The sequence below is a fragment of the Myxocyprinus asiaticus genome, chromosome 42, assembly GCF_019703515.2.
Source record: "Myxocyprinus asiaticus isolate MX2 ecotype Aquarium Trade chromosome 42, UBuf_Myxa_2, whole genome shotgun sequence".
Classification (NCBI taxonomy): domain Eukaryota; kingdom Metazoa; phylum Chordata; class Actinopteri; order Cypriniformes; family Catostomidae; genus Myxocyprinus; species Myxocyprinus asiaticus.
The window spans coordinates 27,324,552-27,349,747 of NC_059385.1; the positions used below are offsets into that span (position 1 = coordinate 27,324,552).

The 25,196-nt window shown below is 38.8% G+C and overlaps 1 protein-coding gene across 4 annotated transcripts in view; it reads right to left on the bottom strand.

The window, feature by feature from the left end:
• The window catches only part of LOC127433048 (erbin-like), a 125,320-nt gene that overhangs the window by 6,768 nt on the left and 93,356 nt on the right, over positions 1 to 25,196 (bottom strand). The window contains exons 13-24 of one of the 4 annotated variants that reach the window (XM_051684668.1): positions 21,782 to 21,851; positions 19,401 to 19,500; positions 17,068 to 17,189; positions 13,810 to 13,983; positions 13,437 to 13,613; positions 12,913 to 13,030; positions 12,512 to 12,695; positions 8,767 to 10,234; positions 7,275 to 7,373; positions 3,600 to 3,656; positions 725 to 898; positions 542 to 634 (exon numbers count right to left, since the gene is read on the bottom strand). In XM_051684668.1, coding sequence (XP_051540628.1) covers positions 542 to 634; positions 725 to 898; positions 3,600 to 3,656; positions 7,275 to 7,373; positions 8,767 to 10,234; positions 12,512 to 12,695; positions 12,913 to 13,030; positions 13,437 to 13,613; positions 13,810 to 13,983; positions 17,068 to 17,189; positions 19,401 to 19,500; positions 21,782 to 21,851 — 2,836 coding nt within the window. Of the gene's footprint in view, positions 1 to 541; positions 635 to 724; positions 899 to 3,599; positions 3,657 to 7,274; positions 7,374 to 8,766; positions 10,235 to 12,511; positions 12,696 to 12,912; positions 13,031 to 13,436; positions 13,614 to 13,809; positions 13,984 to 17,037; positions 17,190 to 19,400; positions 19,501 to 21,781; positions 21,852 to 25,196 lie in introns of all 4 variants that reach the window. The other 3 variants (XM_051684667.1, XM_051684670.1, XM_051684669.1) reach the window with 3 other exon arrangements.

Here is a 25,196-nt window from a genome sequence, read left to right on the forward strand (position 1 = left end):
ACCGTCCGAAAAAAACTTACTCACTAAAATGAATTGGAGTTCCCAATGCTAAATATAAGGGAATCGTTTACTTTAACCAGTTTGTTTACATGAATAGTCCTGAAAGAACCGATTCACTACATACTGAATGAGAGCGAGAGAGGACGGTTCAGGTGAGTGTGTTTGATTACTCCATCGGCTCAAGGGCTGTGTTCGCAATATGACAAATGTAGAGATTTGTGACGTGACAGCTACTTGCTGCAAAATGAAAATAGCTGAACTACTGTCACGCTACTGAAAAATTCAGTTAAGTTAGCAGCGTCACTACTTTCAGTTAACTAAAACGTAGTTTTTTGTCCTTTTTGGAGCACTATAAACACTATAAACTTCTCCTTAATGACGTGTAAATACTGACCAAATATTAATTTTTGGGTGAGCTATTCTGTTAAAGAAGACATTTTTTTTTCCTTTGGAATGACGACAAGACCAGAAATGTATATTAAGAAAGTATGCAGGGTCAATTTTGATTTCATGCTGCCTATGGATTTAAAACAATACATACATTGTCTTCTGGGCGGAAGGGATTTCTTCGGCCACCAACTCCTCCTGATATACTGAAACCCAGCTCAGGATTCTTCTCAATCTTCACATGGAGCTGAAAATACATGACAGAGACCTCCGTCACACTACACTCAACACTTCACATATTCACGATTCCTAACCGTTCTCTCGTTTTGTTCAGTACCTCCTGCTGGAGTGTCTCGTGAGGGACCCGTGGAGGCCCCGGGGGCTGCTGGGACACTTTGAGCATCAAGTAGTCGATGAGCTGCTCTCTTGAGGGGTGACGTGCCATTGGTGGCTGACCGCAGCTCATGGGAGACCTCACTGGAGGACACATTTGGCCGTTCATCAAAGGCACCTGAGGGAGGACAACCAAAACCATCATTGAATTCTTTCGTTAAGACGTTTTATAACCCCAGTGTGAACTAATAACTAGTTCACAGCCAGATAAACCAATTAAACACCATGTCTTCTTCAATCTAAAAGAATCCCTCCATGAAACCAAGACTCTGAGACTAGTACAGGTCTGTGGAGGCAGACATTTTTCTATTCACATTAACACATTGACATTTTATTCACATTAAAGGGCTTTTTCAAAAAACAGTCAATGGAAGGTCTTTTAACCATTTGTCTAAATGCCACTACATGTCCACCACCGTGACGTGTGATGCATATTTCAGACAGCAGGGGGCATAAAGTTCCTAGTTAACATTTCAATGTCTAGACTGGACCATTTGGTACTGCATTAGGTCATTGCAGAAGCATTGTGTATTTGGAATAATCCCTTTCACTAAATACAAAAAGTAAAACTATAAATTGCATCAACATTTTTGTGTTTTTACGTAGATGTTCACACAAGGTCCCGAGTCAACACTTGGCAAGTGCCAAATGTGAGTACAAATTGCTGTTATCTATCTATCTGTCTGTCTGTTTCTATCTCTCTCTTTGTGTGTGTCTGTCTGTCAGAATGTCTCTGTGTCAGTCAGTCTGTCTATCTATCGATTCTCTCTCGGTCGGTCTGTCTCTCTCTCTCTCTCGGTCTGTCTCTCTCTCTCTCTCGGTCTGTCTCTCTCTCTCTCTCGGTCTGTCGGTCTGTCTCTCTCGGTCTGTCGGTCTGTCTCTCTCTCGGTCTGTCTCTCTCTCTCTCTCTCTGTGCCTGCCTGCCTCTGTGTCTATCTATCTGCTGTCACAAATATGCATGGAAAAACAACTAAATAATTCCACTGTGATGAGGACAAAATGCATATATTTTTAATAAAAAATGATGCTAAATGGTTTTGAAATATTTATGGCCTGCTTTCACATGCGTTTATTATGTGAGCAGGTCCACAGCTAGTATAATGTGCTTGAAAGCTCAGTGATCATTAGAACATGTGTGAGTCTTTTTTAAAGCAGTGCTTGTTAATTAGAGCTAATTAATCATTGCTGAAGTCAGGCTTCCCCACTGAGTCAATATCTCAATCCAGTTCATTAAATTACACTATAGGAAGTATTCATATGCATGCTAAGAGTTTAAACAATATTATTTAGAGGTCGGCCGATAGTGCATTTTGCCGATACAATAACCAAGTTGGTGGAAATGGCCGATGACCAATTAATTGGCAAATCGTTTTTTAAAGTGGTTTATTGAATGTTTAAAAAAAGTTTAATTGCAAAAGTTTTGCCATTAAAATCCCAAAACCAACCATAAAAATGAAGATTTGGTGAGTAAACTGTAATTGTAAACAAGCCTGAAATACACTGGCGACTCTTATTTTGAAATGACTGTGCTTCCCGCTGCTCACACAAACACATAAGGAAAACAAAACATAACCTCTTACAACCATCATCAACGTATTACAGTATAATTACAATAAAGCAAACATTGCCATATAGGCTAATAAATCCTATATGAGCAGTTATTCATCAACAGTACATAATCATTCATCAATAGTAGATTATTAGCAATTCTCTAATAAAAATAGACCTTTTCTCTTTTCTCTAGGGACACCGGTCAAAATCAACATGAACTTCTGAATAGCGTATTTATACTTAAAAAAAACCTCTTCGGAGCCCTCTTTTTTATAACCTCATAAAAAGTAATAATTTAAAACTATCGGGTTACTATCGGCTTAGTGATTTTTGCAGATAACAAATAGTCCCAAAAAGCAACTATCGACACCGATATATTGCTAAAACCGATATATTGATTGACCTCTAATATTCTAAAACATAACAATTCTTGTTGTTCATAGGTTGTGTTCATTTTTATTTATTTTTTTTGGATTTTCTCCCCTTTTCTCCCCAATTTGGAATGCCCAATTCCCAATGCGCTCTATGTCGTCTTGGTGGCATAGTGACTCGCCTCAATCCGGGTGGCGTTGCACGAATCTCAGTTGCCTCCATGTCTGAGATCGTCAATCCGCCCATTTTATCACGTGGCTTGATGAGTGTGTTACCGTGGAGACCTAGCACATGTGGAGGCTTCACGCTATTCTCCGCGGCATCCACGCTATTCACCACGCACCCCACTGAGAGCGAGAACCACATTATAGCGACTACGAGACCAACGTGACTCTACCCACCCTAGCAACCGGGCCAATTGGTTGCTTAGGAAGCCTGACTGGAGTCACTCAGCATGCCCTGGATTCGGACTTGCGACTCCAGGTGTGGTAGTCAGCATCTTTACTTGCTGAGCTACTCAGGCCCCCCATAGGTTGTGTTCATTAACGTTCAGGGTGTCAGTGGCCCCTCAAAATTATTACTTAAGCCACATTTGAAAAATGTATGCACTTCAGTATATTAGATAACAAAATATCAAACCAAGCATCATCTCCAAACAAATGATGCTAGCGCTTTCCTTAGAACTAACATCTATTGTTTTATAATTTAAAACCTAACAAAATTCTCTTAAGTGCATTTTTTTGCTTGGAAAGTGTCCTTGTGCTCGCTCTCTTTAAAAGAACTGCCACTTGGCTTAATATTTTGTAATCTAATGCAAAGACATTCAGAGATTTTTAAGTATGGCTTAAGTGTCCAAACACGTTTTAGGGTCCTTTTATGTAGTGTATAGCACTTACTTTTCTTAGAGTGTCGATATGGTAGCCCTGTTGTCCATGTGGACTAAAGACATCATCCTGCAGGAAGACAACACAAAATGACTCAAGAATCTTTGCTACAGAATCATGGTGTTCTGTTGTCTTTCATGATGAACAGTTTTGGGTCATTTTTCAAAGATTCATGACAACTACATGGTTAAAACGTAAAAATAATTTGTCAAAGCACTTACATGAAATATGAAATCAATACATGTCACCTGCTCTGATCATTCAAGTTTTCCACAATGAGGGTGATATACAGGTGCATCTCAATAAATTAGAATGTCGTGGAAAAGTTAATTTATTTCAGTAATTCAACTCAAATTGTGAAACTCGTGTATTAAATAAATTCAATGCACACAGACTGAAGTAGTTTAAGTCTTTGGTTCTTTTAATTGTGATGATTTTGGCTCACATTTAACAAAAACCCACCAATTCACTATCTCAAAAAATTAGAATACATCATAAGACCAATAAAAAAAAACATTTTTAGTGAATTGTTGGCCTTCTGGAAAGTATGTTCATTTACTGTATATGTACTCAATTCTTGGTAGGGGCTCCTTTTGCTTTAATTACTGCCTCAATTCGGCGTGGCATGGAGGTGATCAGTTTGTGGCACTGCTGAGGTGGTATGGAAGCCCAGGTTTCTTTGACAGTGGCCTTCAGCTCATCTGCATTTTTTGGTCTCTTGTTTCTCATTTTCCTCTTGACAATACCCCATAGATTCTCTATGGGGTTCAGGTCTGGTGAGTTTGCTGGCCAGTCAAGCACACCAACACCATGGTCATTTAACCAACTTTTGGTGCTTTTGGCAGTGTGAGCAGGTGCCAAATCCTGCTGGAAAATGAAATCAGCATCTTTAAAAAGCTGGTCAGCAGAAGGAAGCATGAAGTGCTCCAAACTTTCTTGGTAAACGGGTGCAGTGACTTTGGTTTTCAAAAAACACAATGGACCAACACCAGCAGATGACATTGCACCCCAAATCATCACAGACTGTGGAAACTTAACACTGGACTTCAAGCAACTTGGGCTATGAGCTTCTCCACCCTTCCTCCAGACTCTAGGACCTTGGTTTCCAAATGAAATACAAAACTTGCTCTCATCTGAAAAGAGGACTTTGGACCACTGGGCAACAGTCCAGTTCTTCTTCTCCTTAGCCCAGGTAAGACGCCTCTGACGTTGTCTGTGGTTCAGGAGTGGCTTAACAAGAGGAATACGACAACTGTAGCCAAATTCCTTGACATGTCTGTGTGTGGTGGCTCTTGATGCCTTGACCCCAGCCTCAGTCCATTCCTTGTGAAGTTCACCCAAATTCTTGTATCGATTTTGCTTGACAATCATAAGGCTGCGGTTCTCTTGGTTGGTTGTGCATCTTTTTCTTCCACACTTTTTCCTTCCACTCAACTTTCTGTTAACAGCACTCTGTGAACAGCCAGCTTCTTTGGCAATGAATGTTTGTGGCTTACCCTCCTTGTGAAGGGTGTCAACGATTGTCTTCTGGACAACTGTCAGATCAGCAGTCTTCCCCATGATTGTGTAGCCTAGTGAACCAAACTGAGAGACCATTTTGAAGGCTCAGGAAACCTTTGCAGGTGTTTTGAGTTGATTAGCTGATTGGCATGTCACCATATTCTAATTTTTTGAGATAGTGAATTGGTGGGTTTTTGTTAAATGTGAGTCAAAATCATCACAATTAAAAGAACCAAAGACTTAAACTACTTCAGTCTGTGTGCACTGAATTTATTTAATACACGAGTTTCACAATTTGAGTTGAATTACTGAAATAAATGAACTTTTCCACGACATTCTAATTTATTGAGATGCACCTGTACATTTTATAGTATGGATTATGCCTCAAAACAGGCTGAACACCACTTGTGATCAGGACTGCTGATTGCAACTATTTCTCATGAAAGTGGAATTGCCAGTACATGTGGGTCATAAGGTTGTTGAAGTTTCTGTCCTTTGTACACATGCTTGTCATTTCTAGCAGAAAGACGGTTTATCAAGGTCCTCCAATCATTTACACAGACTCACACACTGTGAAAATCAGACTTACAGTTGTCAATTGTTTAGCTTGCATATAACAGATTTTGGAGCTTTTTAGTCCAACTGATCAGGAATTATTTTAATAATCAACTCTTGAGGTAAGACTGTGGGAATCAGCACTGACACAAATAGAATGAGTTTAGTGTGCATGGGCTGGTAGGATTGTTCCTAATCTAGAATTACTTAGACAACCCAAAGAATCAGATTAATTGAGCAAAACAGCCAATGCTGCATACAAGCCAACTATGGTGAATTTAGGGGTTCTGAGCTCTATGAGAGTCATTTTCCGCCACGCTTGCTGTTTAGTTTAGTACTGTTTATCTGTTGGAAAAGGGCAATCCTGTTTTTTGATACTAACTTTAATTTTATAACACAGATGACCTGTTACAGGAATAGTTCACCCAAAAATGAGGGCATTTACTTGTCTTCATGTTGTTCCAAACCCATATGAAATACTTTATTCCATGGAATACAAAGTGTACATTGCTCTTTAACATACAATGAACACAAAGTACCATAAAAGTACCATTATACAATTCAACACAAATCACACGCTCTATACAAGTCTTCTGAAGCCAAATGATAGCTTTGTGTGAGGAACAGACCAAAATGTAAGTTAATATTCACTGAAAATCTTCTCCTCAAATCTCATACTCGTATATTAAAATATGTAAAGACAAGTCACACCACGCTTGACATCAATGATGACAAACTCCATCGGTTCTCGTGTGTCTCGCAACCTAACACGATGCGGCAAGTTGAATATGCATTTGCACAAATAACATTCAAAACCTACAATGGAAGGGAAGATTTTCAAAGAATAACTAATCTAATTTCAGTCTGTTCCTCACACAAAGCTATCGTATGGCTTCAGAAAACTTGGAATATAGTGCAAGAGTCATATGGACAACTTTTATGATCCTTTATAGTGCTTTCTTGTTATTTTTGGAGCTTGACCGTTCCTGGTCAAAATGTGCTTCAATTGTATGATAAAGAGAGCTTTGAGATTCATAAAACTATCTTCATTTGTGTTATACGGAACAAAGAACACAATATGGGTATGGAAAAAAAATTCATTGGTTTTTCATTTTTGGGTGAACTATTATAAAAACCCCTAAACATAATCAGTTTAGGTGTGCAGAGATATTTTAAAGAGTAACACTTTAAAAAAAGGTTACATTTGTTAACATTAAGTAACAATGAACAACACTTTTACAGCATTTATTAATGTTTTTTTTAATGTTAAACATATTCTAACACATTTTAAATCAAAAGTTGTATATGTTAACATTAGTTAATGCACTATGAACTAACAATTAACAACTGTAATTTTATTATCTAACATTAAAGATTAATAAATAATGTAAAAAATATATCATTCCTTGTTAGTTCATGATACCTAATGTATTTACTAATGTTAACAAATTTAACCTTATTATAAATTGCTACCGAGATATTGTTAGGTACATGGGCAGATAAAGCACATCTAACTTGGCTGAAAGCCCATGGGTTAAACAGCAAGCAGCACAGATAACCCTTGGCAAACTGAGAGAGACTCCACTGAGCCTCTGGGGGTTTGGGGAAGTGAGGTCTCAGAGCTGTACTCACGCTGGGCGCATGAGCTCCATACTGCCGTCCATCTACTGCGCTAAAGGCCAGAGAGATCTGACTGCCATTGAGAGTGGCCAAAGACCGAGACAGAGTGCTCTGAACACAAGATGACACATGCACACACAAACACAAGCATTCAATGTTGACTTCAGTGAGCATGCATTAACCATGAGTACAGTTCGAAACATGCAGGCGTTAGTTTATTTGTTAATGTGCATACGAAAACACACAGAAAAATATTGTGCAAGGAGAGCTATGAGGAAAGAAAACAAACAATTCCACATCCATGCAGTTAATGGTGGTTAAAAGTGAAGTAAACGGAACTGCAAAAATGTGAGTTTTGCTTGTCCATGCAAAAGTCTTGTAACCAGGGGTTAAACTGGGATTTTTGAGGTGGATTCTTTTTTGAATCGGAGGTGCCAGATCGCTGTTTCGCCCCAATTTAACCCCTGCTCATAACAATGCTTGGGTGGGGTGGCTGGTTGCCAAGGCATTGCTATGTGGTTGCTAAAGCATCGAGTTTGTTTAGCACATTGCAATATGTTTGCTAGGGTGCTCTAGGTGATTGCTACATCATTCATAAGTGGGACCTAGGGTGTTCTGGCTGGTTTCTTACTAGCTTAAGTCAAACGGGTCTACCCCCAAGTCTCTATGATATTCTTGTCTCTAGATATGGCTTGGGCACCTCCTTCAATATAAGTCTATGTGATTTCTTTGCTCATTTTATTGTCTGAAGGTGAAAATCGTAAGTCTGATTGTTTAGAAAAGTAGAAGTTCACCTCGCTTTAACAAGCCGCACGATTTTGCGTATCATTTATGTCTGTAGCACAAACATTTGCTAATGCTGCCTTCATGTGCTTTCCCAATTCTGAAGTCGTAATTACGAGTCAAGTCACATTCAAGTGCTTTGTTGTCAGAGAGAATTGGAAACACGGAGGACACCTGGTTCATTCTTGCAGATTTCTTGGGGAACTCTTATTTTGACACAGTAATACATGTTAGTCAACTTGCTGATATTATCTCTGGGTAAAAATGTACAATATACATTAAAATGTTTACTGATACACAAATGTATATGACCAAAATGGCAAGTGATAAGGTAGCTGCATTTAAAAAAAATTATAAAACTTATTACAGAATCTACAGAAACGGTTTCATTTACTACAGAAACCATACTCTCCTCCGCCTTGTTGAAAGTTTATGTCTCCTCCCAACTCAGAAACCTGGGTATCAAATTGATCTGAGAGTTTCCCCAGTCGTAATTATGACTTGAGCGGTGTTCATGCGCAACTTCCATGTACAAAACTTGTATTTAGAATAATTCCAATAACATGTGAAGGCAGCATTAGATTAACACTTCAACTGTACAAAACAAAAATAGTAACAGTAGTAGCTATGTTTGCCTTAAAAAACACCACTAAAAGTGTTTCGTTGCTGTAGAAAGTTCCGGTCATTATGAAAAAACTGATATTCGATAACACGATCATACCTTCTCAATCTTCTTGGCTTCAATGTGCCTTATGACCTGGTCCCTCCAATCTGCCGGAACCCTTCCACCTCCCCCAACCGGCCCATCCAGCAGCGAGTGCTCGGACTTCACCCTCATGCTGGGCCTCTTGCTGGGGCTGCCATGCTGGTAGTTGAAGTCGCTGACAGACATGGTCCTCTCTGGAGGCTCGTGAGGTGGAGGCCGGGCACTCTGCGGTCGAGGAGCGTTAGGTCCGTCCATGCTGTATGTACGAGCTGAAAGGGGCCTGTGAAGAGCTTGGCTCATCTGAATGGGCCCACGTCCTGCCGCATGAATGTCCCGGTAGGTCATGTACTCTCCTTCCATTCCTGGCATACGGCGGGGATCCGACATACACATGCCAGAAGGGGTCCCAGACGAACCACTACATTGTCTCTGCAAGGTGCCACGTTGGCCACCAGGTGGCAGCATCCTCTCCTTTGCCCACATGTCTGGAGTTTTAGGAGGTCCACGCTGTTGGGGCTGCTGGGGGTAAGGAGAGTTGTTGTTGCGGTTGGAGTAGTTGTTGTTGGCAAGGGAGTGTTGTGGGGGTAGGTAAGGTTGCTCTGACGGTACGGGGGTACGTTGACTCCACAAGTTTTCTTTGGGCACGGCGCTACTGGCATACTGGATGTTGTACTGCGGAGGAGGGCCAACAGGGTAGCGTGCGGTGCTTGCTTGAGTTTTAGAGCTGGACAGAAGATCAGATGAAGAAGCAGAGGAACCAGGGTAGATCTGCAATGGCTGGTCGTTGAGCAAGCATGCAGACTTCGAACGAACGATGCTTTGGCCTTGAGCACCACTTACAGATCTGGCCGAGCATGCCACCTCATACGATGGGCTTTCTCCATCGATGGAATACAGCTTCATCCCACCAGCATCCATGTTGGCGATGCTCTGAGATTTCACCACTGGGGGTGGTGGACACTTCTTCTCTGGGGACAGCTCCTCAGTGCTATGAGAAAGACTCATGTCGCTCAACGCAGTTACGCCTGTTGAGACGGTCCTTGTAGTCTCGTACCGCAAGGGAACTTGATCCGTTCGTCCATTAAAATTCTCCCCAGACTGGGTTTTTTGAAGCCGATTCCCATTCTCGAGATTCTCAAGTGAAACCATAGCATTGTTGTTGCTTGACATGGACTCCTTGGTTGAAGATGTTTTGGTCCTCTCCAGGTCCTCGTAAGACACCATGTTGTCAGGTGGGAGCTTAGCCACATTCATGTTGATCTGATCCCACTTGCTATACTGGTCCGCCATGCCATTGTTAATACCCTTCTCGATGAGGGCAAGCCTCTCCTCCATCGACAGACTGTAGTCAGCCATCGTATCTTGTTTGCTTTCATAGCTCTGCTGGCTCTTCAGGATTGTCTGTAGGGATGTCTCCGAACTGTTACAGTTTTGTAGAAGAGGTGTCATCTGCTTCAACTGGTTTAGGTTCTCATCCTCTTGCCTGAGATTGAGCAAATCAAGTCAAGTCAAAGCAAACTCTAGCTCAGTTTCAAAACACAGTAACCTGCACTGCAGTCTACTGCCTGCAAAGGCAGCTGAATTCTAAGGCAGCATCTTAACTAAAATGGCACCTCATGTGTGACTGATTTGGACTCTCTACATAGGCAGAAACTCTGTGTGCCACACAAATAGCAGCACAAGCTAGACACAATTGATACCAATACAGTTTGATGTTAGAATGTTGCAACGTGATATTCCAATAAGTATAAAAATAAACAGCACACACAAACATTGGGTAAAATAGTACATTATTATTGTTAGACTTTTTGCATTTCTTTTGACTCGTCCAACATCTTAAATTAATTGTTTTACTTGAGCTGATTGCAATGCAATCTGATATTACCCTCTTTGTGAAACATACATGCACATACAAGTTATTTCCATGTTCAAACTACTGGATGATATAATTTTTTTATTTATTTATTTTTTTTTTTAGAGAGATTACACTCACTAAAGGGCTTTTCAAACTTGAAATAATTAACCCCAGGTTATTCTGAACCCTGGGTAAGCGGAATCCTGGGTTATCCTGTTTCATTTTTCACACAGTTTATACTTTACCCTGGATTAATAATTAACCCAGGGTATTCATGTTCCGATGCTTCACACTGTAAATTCGTAAACCCCGGGTTAACGTTCTTTTTGCATATTTGTGGTGTCAATAACAATGATTGGATGAATGCAGCTCGCAGCATCCTGTCAATGGAGCATCTCTTCTCCTTTGTAAAATGTCGCCAAGAAAATCACTATTTGTCTTTCATCTTCTGAAATATGCCATGAAAACACAGAATACTGCCTCTTCATCACGGCAGTTATCGCGTTTGACACCAATGTTTGACACTACTGGATTCCCTAAGACGGAGAACGTTAACAGCGCGTGAAAGTTTCAGCGATGGTACGTTCCATGAATATTTAATGAGGTAAGTACTGAGGCTTTATTTGATTGGTTGTCTGTTGCTAAACAACTTTCTGAAACATTATAACACTGCATTGTTTCACACTCTATACCTTTGGCACCGCAATGCAGGGTTAACCCCGCAAATGTGGTGCTAACCCTACTCTGGAGCGGGGTTTCTTAACCTCGGGTAAAAAGCGGTGCTAAGTGTGAAACACTGGTTTACCCACGGTTAAAAGTGGGGATTAGAATGAAGATAACCTGGGGTTGAGCACAGTGTGAAAATTTGTTAAGAGCAATTTCTAGCCAATTAAATATTTTACAGCAGATCATAACTAGAGATTTCCATGACTTTATAAGATTAAACTCATTTCCATTACTTTTTCAGGCCCGGAGATTATAATTTTTAAATTTCCTGGTATTTCCAAGCTTTCCATGACCGTGGAACCCTGTATATGTGATGCAGCCAAAAAGAGGTATCATAATGATTTAAATAGCTGCCTAGGTAGGATTTAGAACAGAGCTATAATTTTTGGCATTGTTTAATAATTTGTTGTAATGTTAAATCATGACTGGTTGATACAGAGGACAGAGAGATGACATTAAAAAAAACAAAATCTCCCCTTTTCTCCCCAATTTGGAATGCCCAAATTCCAATGCACTCTAAGTCCTCGTGGTGGTGTAGTGACTCGCCTCAATCCGGGTGGCGGAAGACGAATCTCAGCTGCTTCCGCGTCTGAGACCGTCAATCCGCACATCTTATCATGTGGCTTGTTGAGTGCGTTACCGTGGAGACCTAGTGCGTGTGGAGGCTCACGCTATTCTCCACAGCATCCACGCACAACTCACCACGCACCGCACCGAGAGCGAGAACCATATTATAGCGACCACGAGTAGGTTAACCCAATGTGACTCTACCCACCCTAGCAACCAGGCCAATTGGTTGCTTAGGAAGCCTGACTGGAGTCAGTCAGCACGCCCTGGATTCGAACTTGTGACTCCAAGTGTGGTAGTCAGCGTCTTTACTTGCTGAGCTACCCAGGCCCCCTAAGATGACATAAAATTTTGACAGAAGTCCGACTTGAACTTGAGTCACCCACACGAATACCATGCCTCAACATATCAGAGTACATACACTAACTGCTTTGCTCTAGCTCCCACATAAAATGTGAAGTGAAGTACAGATCTTTGACATGGAATTTGACTGAACAGGTCAAGATTCTAAATCACATTCTAAACAACCTTGTAGCTTCTGATCACATGCATGACTGGACACAGAACTAAAAAGCCAACAGAGATCTATGTAATTAAGAAAGGTGTTTGTACCCATTCTTGGGAACGAGGGGCATCTTGGACTCTCTTTCTGGAGTGCAGAGGGAGTTGTCCTGACTGCTATCTGTGGTTAATGACACCGAATCAGACATGCGTGAGGGTGATGAGCAGTTGCTGTTGTTCTGGTTACTGTTGGCAACAGTCTCGTCCAGCAGAGAATCAGCATCCTTTCCATCATCTACATCACCAGACAGAAACATATCATTAGCATTTATTTGTAAATCTGTACATTTGTATCACACTCCTTATTTTGAGAAACATATATAGCAAGGATACTCCAATCACATGGCTCGGATTTGTCCCACGGGCTGGGCTTTGATCCATAGTACACCCTCCTGAAAATGTAATGCGAGAATTGTTAATTGATACTAATGAAGGAGCAGGTGTCTCTTTACCCTTTTTGTCCTTGCTGAGGGCCACTACTTTAGGCTGGTTAATTGAGATCTCAATGAGAGGAGGTCTCATCTCTGCAATCTTCATCTCCTCCTCTTCAGATGACAGCTCCTCTGAGTCCTGACCACACAAACACAACACCGTCTCACACACACTCATATTCAATGTTCTTCCTACTTCTAGAGTGGTAAAGTGCACTCACTTCCATATTCATTTCTTTAAATAATGTAGCCGAATGATCCAGCGTGTCCTGACGTGATTAAATCGCATATAATGCAATTTAAGTAAATCTATCCTGACAGCAGCTTCATATCCACTCACAGTCAGCAAACAATATGTGACAGCCATTAATTTAATTTATTGCATCCAATTTAGAAGCCCTGAATTTTAATAAGGGAAATACTAGATGTTGTATCCTGCATTATTGGCAATTTTAGCATGTTTCCCCCATTTTTTTGTGAAAATATTCTCCCTTATAGATCTAAAGGCCTGTTCACAAGTCTCTAATTTGGAGTCTAAGTCATACCTCAAGGGTGTCGTCATGGTTAACCATAGTTCTCATGTTGTCTGACGTCTTGAGAGGGATTCTTTCAACAATAAAGTTGTCCGTTTCATCTCTCAGTTTATAATTTTGGTAACTGTTCACAGTCGCTTTGGGCTCCATCTCAACAGCTTTGCCATTGGTGCAGGGACCTTCAATCACCTGATAGTGTACAGGAAATGAGTTAACACAACAATCCACTTGTGCCATATTCCACATAAGATCATAATATTATTCTGATCCAGTTAAACACTATCCATTTCTGGAATCGTTTCGACCACAACCCAATTTTCTTTTTTTTACGCATTACCAATTTTACTGGCTGGCTGAGTATATGAAAGTGTTTCTGTAATCTAACCTTCACTCCCACATCTTGAACTCCAATGGTATTCCTCTCGCTGGTCCTGGTCTCTTTTCCTGCCTCATCTCCGGACTCGTCCTCTTTGAGTCTGTGTGCGACGGACTGGGCTGTTTTCACCATATTCTTCAGCTCGTCAGGGTACGGCGTGGGGTAGCGCTTCAGATTGCCCTCCTTCAAACACAAAGACCCAATTCATTCAGTAAAAATGTAATTTAAGGGCAAGAGGGACTTTGTTATGCTTTTAAAACATACGAAACACTTAAACATAATCCTCTAGACAGTAATAAATGGTAAATTATGAAACGGATGGTTAGGCTCTAAAATCAGATTGGCTGAGCCACGATTAAAACTGTTGTAAATAACCAATGGCCAATCATCGATTCAATTGTATATTTAAGGGATAGTTCACCCAAAAATGAAAATTCTCTCATTTACTCACTCTCATGCCATCCCAGATGTGTGACTTTTTTTTTCCTTCAGCAGAACACAAACAAAGATTTTTATTGCAGCTCTGTAGGTCCATACAATGCAAGTGAATGGTGACCAGAATTTTGAAGCTCCAAAAAGCACAAAGGTAGCAAAAAAGTAATCCATACGACTCCAGTGGTTAAATCTATGTCTTCAGAAGCAATATTATGCATAGGTGAAAAACAGATCAATATTAAGTATATTATATGGACCTACAGAGCTAAAATATTCTTTTAAAGATCTAAAGAGGTTTGTGTTTTGCAGAAGAAAGAAATCTGGGATGGCATGAGGGTGAGTAAATGATGAGAGAATTTTCATTTTTGGGTGAACTATCCCTCTAATACTGCAAATCTACATATCAACAATATACCTTAAGGATAGGCAGTTACAGTCATAAAATGAACTATATTATTTGGCACAATAACCAAGCAATAGGGTACTCCATGCCATGCATAACAGTGAATATATCACGTTTTTGTGTTTTGCAGTCGTCAGGGGGCAGTCAGTGCAGCCTCAGCTTGGTGCTGTACCTTGGGCTTTACCTACAACTCGTTGGGCTGTCCGAGTAATACGCCTCGTAAAACTAATGCAAGCAGGCATAAAAAAAAGAATAAAGAGCCTTTCACAGATCATGCACTTTCATGTTCAAAGACAGCTGGACAGAGCACAATTGAACGGAGGGATCTTGAGATGCGTTTTCAAAGTTTTAAACTACTTTGTACTATTGTACTATCCAACAACTGACTGGTTGATTCGTAATGACGACTACTAACATTAATATTTTTAGTGGTGGTGGTTTTAATGTGAGATGCAATATTATCTTGCAGTTCTGGGCTTTTGATTGCCATTAAGCACTATGGTTACACTGAAGTGCGTCATTCTGCATTCAGGATACGCATAAGCGGTTTTGTGTCGCTCTTTATTGGAGCCTTTCTTATTTCTTGCTTCTCTTAATTTGATAGTTTTGTCCAATGAGATCTTAAAAGTATTTATTCCATTTATTTTTTTAATATCCATTATTTGATAGTTAGTTACCATGTTGAACTGCTGCACTAAACATCCGTGTATCCCTCTGAAACGCATCAGATTGGGGTCACGTGAACATAACAGAGCCTAATTATACATTATTATCCTTAACACAGACTAGATGTTCAAACAACCGACCCACTAGTCGATCATGAAGTCTGGTAGGTTTGCACATCCCTACTTGTAACTTGACAGAGCATTATAAAACGCAGCGTTAATGGTGCGAAATGCTGTAATGTGACACAACCAATTTGAGTAACACCAAGAGCTTCCGTCTGACGCCTACGTACATACTGCAAAAACATTTAAAATAGTGCAGACGGAACACGTCCTGTGAGAGACTGATGAACTTAGTTGAAAATGGATTGCTGTCAAGAGTAGCCCAATAATAAGACTTATGTTCAATGATATGGAAATAAATCAAACAATATATTGACTTCTAAAACTGCTTTTTAAATTTCCTAATCAATACTTGTATTTTTTTCTGAAACTATTGATATAACCGATTAATTGGGATAAATTTGAATAATTAACTGGAACATCATGTAATTAATTTTATTACATTTTTTTAAACGAATGACAGCCCTATATTGTACATCTATCCTTCACAGCATTGTTTTCATTCATATTTAATTAAATACGACATCTGCCCTATCTGACATCCCTGAACCTTTGGGGAAATAAAAGGTGTCAGAGTGCTGCCTACAACACCCATACAGAGGAGGGCTGCTCTTTGAGGACCAGACAGGGCCACACTGGCACTCTGAGAGCTGATAGTGATGCTCCACCAGACAGACACAGCTTGGGAGCATGTGTGTTCACTGGCACAGCACACTAACCAGAAAGCCATATTGAGTCATCAGGGGTGCAAGACAGGGCGTGAGAGGGAGGGAACGAGAAACCTAGTTTGTAATATCAGAAAGAGATGAGGGGCAGGAGGGTTAGAAGAAGGCTGTCGTTGAACGCTCGAGGGCTCCTGAGATAGTGCAGGCTTCCGTTTCACTTTCTGACAGGTGTCACATCAGGTTAACAGCTCTAATGAGATTTGCACTGAAATGCACTGCAGCACATGTTATGACATGCTGATAAACCAGGTGAGTCTGTTCCACTGAAACTGACTTGCATCCTACCTACATTACATAGGAAGTATGCACAGCTAAACAAAATCTGTTACACCTGAGGGGATTACACAATTAATTGTGTGATTTGTTATGGAAGAAACAGCATGTCACATCTTGCCCTTTGACTCTAGTGCATCAATCTCATTTAGAGGGATGCTTGTTACTGTTTAGTCTTGTGTCGGCATGCTATTGACTCTGGTCCACTTTGCATCTAATTCTGGTCAAGAACAGCCCATTTAGACAGGAAGAGACTGACTGACATGCAAAGTGACCAATCACAGTTTGTTTTGTTTTTATGTGCCATTTAGGGACAGGTAAATCTAAAATATTTGATACCACTATTAAAGGCCAAAACAGAAAAAGCTCATTACATTAATTGCACATCAGCGTCGGTCAGCAATCGGTTGGCTAGATTTTGTAGCTTCACAAAGTTGCTTTCAGTGAGGACACATAAATGACCAGGTGTGTCACAAAGAACAAAAGAGTTATAAAGTGCAAAGTTGTATAAAATGTAAAAGACAAAAAACGAGGAAAGGGAGACGGGTTATATAAAGAGAGAGGGAGCAAGCGGGAGACGAGCACAAAAGGGAAATAGAAATGGAAAGTGCACCCTGGACAGAAGTGGACGGTGAGAACTGACCCGCGGGGGCGTCTCTCTCTCATCCTTGTCCTCGTCACACTCAAACGCCACTTGCGCCCGCTGCTTGCGCTGCTCCTCCCATAGAGACGGATTAAAGCTCTCGCTGTCTGAGTTGGGCACATCTGTGAGAGAGAAGCCAACAAACCATTAACAGAATCAAAACAACTGCAGATGATGGATGTTAGACATAGAAGCTCAAGGCAATGCAGGAAATGCTTTGTAGAGTACATTTGAGAATTCTGATTCATTTAAGCGATTTGGTTTGTTTGGGTGGTTCGTTTCGAGTCATCACTCCCAAGCGTTGCAAGAACATACATTTTGTGTGTTTGTGTGTGTGTTTAAAAAATAAATAAAAAATTTATATTTTGTTAAAATAATTTTCCGGGTTCAATACAAGTTAAGCTCAGTCGAAAGCATATGTGGCATAATGTTGATTACCACAAAAATTTATTTTGATTCGTCCCTCCTTTTCTTTATAAAAAAAAATAAAAAAAATCGAGGTTACAGTGAGGCATTTATAATGAAAGTGAATGGGGACAATTTTTGGAGGGTTTAAACACAGAAATGTGAAGCTAATTATTTTATAACCGCACTTACATTAATACTTCTGTTTAAACTTGTATTATTTGAGCTGTAAAGTTGTTTAAATTATCGTTTTTACAGTCATTTTAGGGTTTATTGACATTACACCATCTCTGTTCAATGAAGTTGTAAAATTGGACATAACTTTACACAGAAAAGGTTAGTAAGTGATTTTATCACACTAAAATCATGTTTACACACATATCGTTTGTCTTGTAGGTACACTTTTGAAACAGTATTTTAACATTTAAAAACTGGCCCCATTCTCTTCCATTGTAAGTGCCTCACTGTAACCTTGCTTTTTTTTTAGAAAAGGAGGGGCAAGTCGAAATGATTTTTTGTGGTTATCAACATTACGCCACAAATGCTGTCGACTGAGCTTAACTTGTATTGAACTTGGAGTATTTCTTTAAATGCTACTATGTATTACTATTATTAATTAAATTTGGGGTCATTGACAAATAAGGTTGTTAAGGATGATAAAAATTAGACATCTTTTTTAAAATCTAATTTAAAACATTAAAACAACCTGGCTCAACAATTTATATTCAGAATAAGACGTCACTAATCAGGGCTCCAGACAAAAAATAAATAAAAATAAAAATAACTACGGAGCCGAAACAGACATATTTAAGCTTAATGGCTGTATTTAGTTGGCAATATATAACTATATATTACTATAAATAATATAAATTTTTTATTATTTATATATTTAGATAATAAAAATATGTACAAATAATATATAAAATTATGTAAAATAAAATACTCCTATTTCTTTCTGTATAAAAGTTGATCAATTAGTAAAAAATTTACTGAGTGCATCTTTGAAACCTAAGGGAAACAGCACATTTTAAAGTTCGAGCTTGTTGGGCTGGCACAGACTTCATATTTTTATTTGTACTTTGTGCCATTTAACCATACAGCGTCGTCGGCACCTCCCGTTGACTACTAAAAGTGTATGACAAGCTGTAGTGCACATGCGGTAAAAAAAGAGTATACTTTGAAAGACTGAGCACTTAAATGTCAGTGCTGGTAGTAACAGAATTACATGTAATATGGATTATGAAATCAGGTACTTGTAATTAGATGAAATTAAATTTTAAAATGCTCGTAATTGGACTTTCATATTAATCAGGCAACAGCAGCAATGTTTTCATTATTTATTTATCCCCATAATTCTTCTTTTTAAAAATATTTTAAATTATTAATTCTAAGCCAACGAGTAAAATAAGTTAGACCATGCCTTTTTATGACGAATATTTATGCAAGTTACTAAACACCGCTGATGTAAAGTTGTGAAACACTGTATGATAATACTACATAAACACTAATTATTGATTCTGGAAGTCTGGACAAAAAAAATTAAAACCTCTTCTAAATAAGAATAATTCACATAACTGTAATAATTGCAATAGCAAGTAAAACAAAAAATCAAATCAATTCTCATATTTTGAATCATTACACAAGTTCTCTTAAATGCATTTAAGCAACATTGTCAAAATACTATACATTTTCCTACTCAAATCCAAAAGTAATCCAAAAATAATAAAATTACATCACCTAAAATATAATCCAAGACATTACGATACTGATTGCAATTGTAGTCATGTCATTTGCAATCAGTACCAGATTACAATTTAGAAGTAATCTACCCAGCGTGCACGAGACAAAACAGCGCATTAAATCTGTTTGTAAGACACTTGAAAAAGAGAAACACTTGAAACAGATGCAGGTTATGCATGAATACTCACACTCCTCAGTTCTGCTCTGTTGTGGGAACATGTAGTTTGTGAGAACGGTCTTGTGCGTCTCTGGATCTTCCTCTTTCTGCAGGGGAATCAGGGGCTTTGACTGGAAGAAGACAAAAAATACAAGGTATTGGGTGATTTGAAAACAAACCACACAAGTGTAAAGTAAAGATTCTGTCAGCGATCTCAGAACATCTAAAGCCAAATGCATGACTGCCTACGTGAGAGCAATCAAAATGCATGGCTTACTAGGTATGCCGTTTAAGAAATCACCATCAGGGACACACATGTAAACAAGCTCTGTTCCAAAACCAAGTTGCCTTGTTGTCTACTGCCTACATAGGCAGGTATCTATTAAGGCAGCATCCAAACTGAAATGAAACTTCATAAGTGACGCATTTGCAAATAGCACTTTAAATAATTGATTCTGACACACAATCGGTGTTAATCTCGTCAAAGAAAAACTGATGAAACTGTTCACTGATGAAGGTTTTTTTGATTTTGTCAACAATACTGAAGATGAGACAAAAAAGAAGCATCATGACGATAATCAAACGGTTCAAACATACTGTTGTTGAAATATATGACAAGAAAAAAAAAATAGTACTGCAAGATATTAAGAGCACCAAAACTCTTATTTATATTTATTTTAAAAGAAGAAAAATCTGGAAAGATTGAGGATTTCTCCACTTGAGCTACATGACACCTGCACAATGAACTTTACTAATGGGTTTATTACAGAAGTGATATAAGTGTGGGTGAGAAACAGATCAATATGTAAGTCCTTTTTTACTATAAATCTCCACTTTCACTTCCACATTCTTTTTTTGTTTTTAGCGATTTTTATTCTTCGTGCATATCACCACCTAGTGGTCGGGGCTGGTCAAAGGTGGAGATTTCTAGTAAAAAAGGACTTACATTTTTAGATGTTTCTCATCCACACGTATCATATCGCTTCTGAAGACATGGATTAAACCACTGGAGTCGTATGGATTACTTTTATGCTGCCTTATGTGCTTTTTGAAGCTTCAAAGTTTTAGTCACCATATACTTGCATTGTATGGACCTAAAGAGCTGAGATATTCTTCTAAAAATCTTTGTGTTCTGCAGAAGAAAGTAAAACACATCTGGCAAGAGATGATGAGAGAATTTTCATTTTTGGATGAACTATCCCTTTAATTATATTAGAATTAGAATACTTTTGGGTTTTCAATGAAATAATAGTGTATTTATAATCAACTGTTTTCTCAATCTGCCATCTCTGATGCTTCTTGCAGTGGACTCTGGAATTGCTTTCTTTGCAAGTATGTGATGCTGCCTGAGAACTTTGGCAAAATGCCTTAAAATGCAGTCTAGGAAGGCAGCTCCCTAGGTTTTGGAACAGAGCAACAGAGTTCCTAACTCAGAGAGCTTATCTAATCTTTAATCACATGCAGCTTTATAAAACCACACATCCCAATCAATAAAGAACAGAGGGCCACCTTCATCTCAATGTGCAATCTTCATCAATAATTTCAATGTTGTTGTCGATATTCCAGCTGAGCTGTACGCCTGACAGCCAGCCATTTCTGAGCGTGCTTGATTCACAGAGGATCTTTGCAGCCTCATGCCATATGGCACACACTGATTCGATGAACTGCAAGTGTTTTTTTATTTCAAAGCAGTGCTGTTTCTCCATTCGGCTTGCTATAGTTGCTCATTGTTTGAAAGCAAAAATCACACCAATGTGTTACTGCAAATACCGCAATTAACTATTTCAGAAAAGGAAATAAAAAAAAGGGTCAATTTAGATTTCATGTTGACTTGAAAATAATCGCTATGCTATGGTGAAGACCTCACAGGTGGTAAAATGTTGTGTGTGGGAGTGCAGGTGATGCTTATATCCTCTAACATTAGTCACAGGCTTGATGCCCACTTTACAGATGATAACTCAGACATTCAATTACTTATCACCTACACATACACACTCAGCGGTACTGATGGGAACATCAAATCACTCTGCAAATATCAGTGTAACAAGTGTATTTCTGAAATGACTGCATATGAGATTATAGTGACATAAGTACATTTATTAAGCGGCTCTCTGGAATAATTGCTTCTGATTGGTCAACTTCGACATTCTGTGGGACAATCATTTTTGTATAGGGAGCACTAAACCGTATAACTGACTGTCGTCCCAGGCAAGCGATGTACTATATAGCTATGCTTGCTTCATGCCTCTTGTATCACTCCGCAATCTCTTTCTTCTCACATAATTAAATAAAACTCAAATCAATATTTCATGTCTATTAATGTAGCAAGTAGCTGTGTCATAAGCGGGCTTATTTACAGTCTGCTTCGATCAGGCTGATGGTGCATTATCCCTAACCTATCACTATGCCCACCTGGTTTTCAGACAGCCACATTGCAGTCATCTGGTTGAGCTTTGTAAAACTGTAAGGAAGGTTCTTCAGCCTGTGAATAGAGAGGACAGTGATGAACAAAATAGAAACTTGAACACTGTAAGATGCACAAAAGAGGTTCAAGTCATATGCTACGTTTGGATTCAAACAATAGTGTACTGCTTACAGCATATTGCACACAGTATAAAATGCATACAGCAAACTATTTAAAAAATTTATGTGAAACAGTGTGCAAAAATAAACATTTCAAACAGTAGTATGCTATGTTGTTGCACACAATTAAGGCTGGTTAAAAAATGATTTTCCGATTTATGAGGATCTTCATTTGAACAACCCTGATACTGATTCTTAAAATCACAAGATCAATGTCACTTTTTAGTCCTCATTTCTGCACCAGCACACTGTTTGCTTGACTAACAGGCAGTTTTTGTGTGCTTACTTTATGTCCGTGTGTGATAAAACATAGGTGGACCAATAGTGGAATTTGCCGATAAGGATAACTAAGGCGGCATTAGTCTTTTGTTACTGTGACGGAAACAGACACAGAGGCTACAAGAGTCCAAAATGAATAAAATCCCAGATAGAGTTTATTGTTCAATCAAAAAAAAAAAAAAAAGAAAAAAAAAAAGATTTAATGATTATTATGAAGTTGGCTACACAATGTATGTGCTAACAGGGGATGTTTTCATATAGTCACATTTTTCTTTGCTTGTCCTCGCTTAATTTAAAACACTTGATTATCTAATCAAAATAACAAAATATGCATTTAAGATAAATATGGATGAATATTGTCAATAATGAAAGATTTAGATAAGCAAATCCTCACTTGGCTGTTTTTATTTCACCTCTAGAGGTCGTGATTATACTGGAAAACTATGCCATTTTAACTGTAGAATCCTCCAGCGGAATAATAAAATATCGTCAATTATCTGCATATATTTTTGCTGATAAACAATAGTTCCAAAAAGCAACTATCGGTAACGATTAATCGGTAAAAACAATATATCGGTCTACCTCTACTATAAGAGCACTCGTGGAGTTGTAGTAATGTGGATACGTACATAAACAGTCAAAATACACTTGTTTTATTGTTTTTATTTGTTCTATTGCTTCCAATTTGTTTCTTTGTTCTTATTTTATTACTGACTATTTACTAGCTTAAAACAATGTTTACTAAAATTAGTACTTGGTTGTGGTTTCAAAATTGGTATTGAGAATCATCAAATTGCTTTCATATGTAAGCAAAATGGACATTATAGATGGGAACAGATGGGAACTCTTTCAATACTGTTTAAAAAGTATCCCAGGGTGATACCTCAAGAAGCTGGTTGAGAAAATGTCAAGAGCACATGTCTGCAAATTCTAGACAAAGGGTGACTACTTTGAAGATGCTAAAATAAAACACAGTTTTGATTTATTTTGGATTTTGTTTAGTCACAACATAATTCCCATAGTTCCATTTATGTTATTCCATAGTTTTGATGACTTTACTATTATTTTAAAATGTGAAAAATGTTTCAAAAATGAAATTATAATAAAGAATGAGTGTTTCAAAACTTTTGAACGGTAGTGTATGTATATATAAAATCCATAATATGAATAAAAATGGCTTATGTTGGCAGTCTGTTCAAATATTAAGGAAAGGAGACATAAAAAATTCCAGTTCATATGTTCAATTTTTTGCACAAATGTTCCATACAGTGTACAGTATGCATACTATATATTTACTATACATCAAGTTTGATGCTGTCCATTTATTTGGAAATCGCAACAGGGTTAAATAAACTTCAGTTTACTCCTTGAACCTGTACTGTAGTTAACTGTGAGTCAGTTTTGATAAAAGCATTGCTAATATACAGTGGTGTGAAAAAGTGTTTGCCCCCTTCCTGATTTCTTATTTTTTTGCATGTTTGTCACACTTAAATGTTTCAGATCATCAGACAAGTTTAAATATTAGTCAAAGATAACACAAGTAAACACAAAATGCAGTTTTTAAATGAAGGTTGTTATTATTAAGGGAAAACAAAATCCAAACCTACATGGCCCTGTGTGAAAAAGTGTTTGCCCCACCTGTTAAAACATAACATAACTGTGGTATCACACCTGAGTTCAATTTCTCTAGCCACACCCAGGCCTGATTACTGCCACACCTGTTCTCAATCAAGAAATCACTTAAATAGGACCTGCCTGACAAAGTGAAGTAGACCAAAAGATCTTCAAAAGCTAGACATCATGCCGAGATCCAAAGAAATTCAGGAACAAATGAGAAAGAAAGTAATTGAGATCTATCAGTCTGGAAAAGGTTATAAAGCCATTTCTAAAGCTTTGGGACTCCAGAGAACCACAGTGAGAGCCATTATCCACAAATGGCGAAAACATGGAACAGTGGTGAACCTTCCCAGGAGTGGCCAGCCAACCAAAATTACCCCAAGAGCACAGTGACGACTCATCCAAGAGGTCACAAAAGACCCCACAACAACATCCAAAGAACTGCAGGCCTCACTTGCCTCAGTTAAGGTCAGTGTTCATGACTCCACCATAAGAAAGAGACTGGGCAAAAATGGCCTGCATGGCAGAGTTCCAAGACGAAAACCACTGCTGAGCAAAAAGAACTTTAAGGCTCGTCTCATTTTTGCCAGAAAACATCTTGATGATCCCCAAGACTTTTGGAAAAATACTCTGTGGACTGACGAGACAAAAGTTGAACTTTTTGGAAGGTGTGTGTCCCATTACATCTGTCGTAAAAGTAACACCGCATTTCAGAAAAAGAACATCATACCAACAGTAAAATATGGTGGTGGTAGTGTGATGGTCTGGGGCTGTTTTGCTGCTTCAGGACCTGGAAGACTTGCTGTGATAAATGGAACCATGAATTCTGCTGTCTACCAAATATCCTGAAGGAGAATGTCCGGCCATCTGTTCGTGACCTCAAGCTGAAGCGAACTTGGGTTCTGCAGCAGGACAATGATCCAAAACACACCAGCAAGTCCACCTCTGAATGGCTGAAGAAAAACAAAATGAAGACTTTGGAGTGGCCTAGTCAAAGTCCTGACCTGAATCCTATTGAGATGCTGTGGCATGACCTTAAAAAGGCAGTTCATGCTCGAAAACCCTCCAATGTGGCTGAATTACAACAATTCTGCAAAGATGAGTGGGCCAAAATTCCTCCACAGCGCTGTAAAAGACTCATTGCAAGTTATCGCAAACGCTTTGCAGTTGTTGCTGCTAAGGGTGGCCCAACCAGTTATTAGGTTTAGGGGGCAATCACTTTTTCACACAGGGCCATGTAGGTTTGGATTTTGTTTTCCCTTAATAATAACAACCTTCATTTAAAAACTGCATTTTGTGTTTACTTGTGTTATCTTTGACTAATATTTAAACTTGTTTGATGATCTGA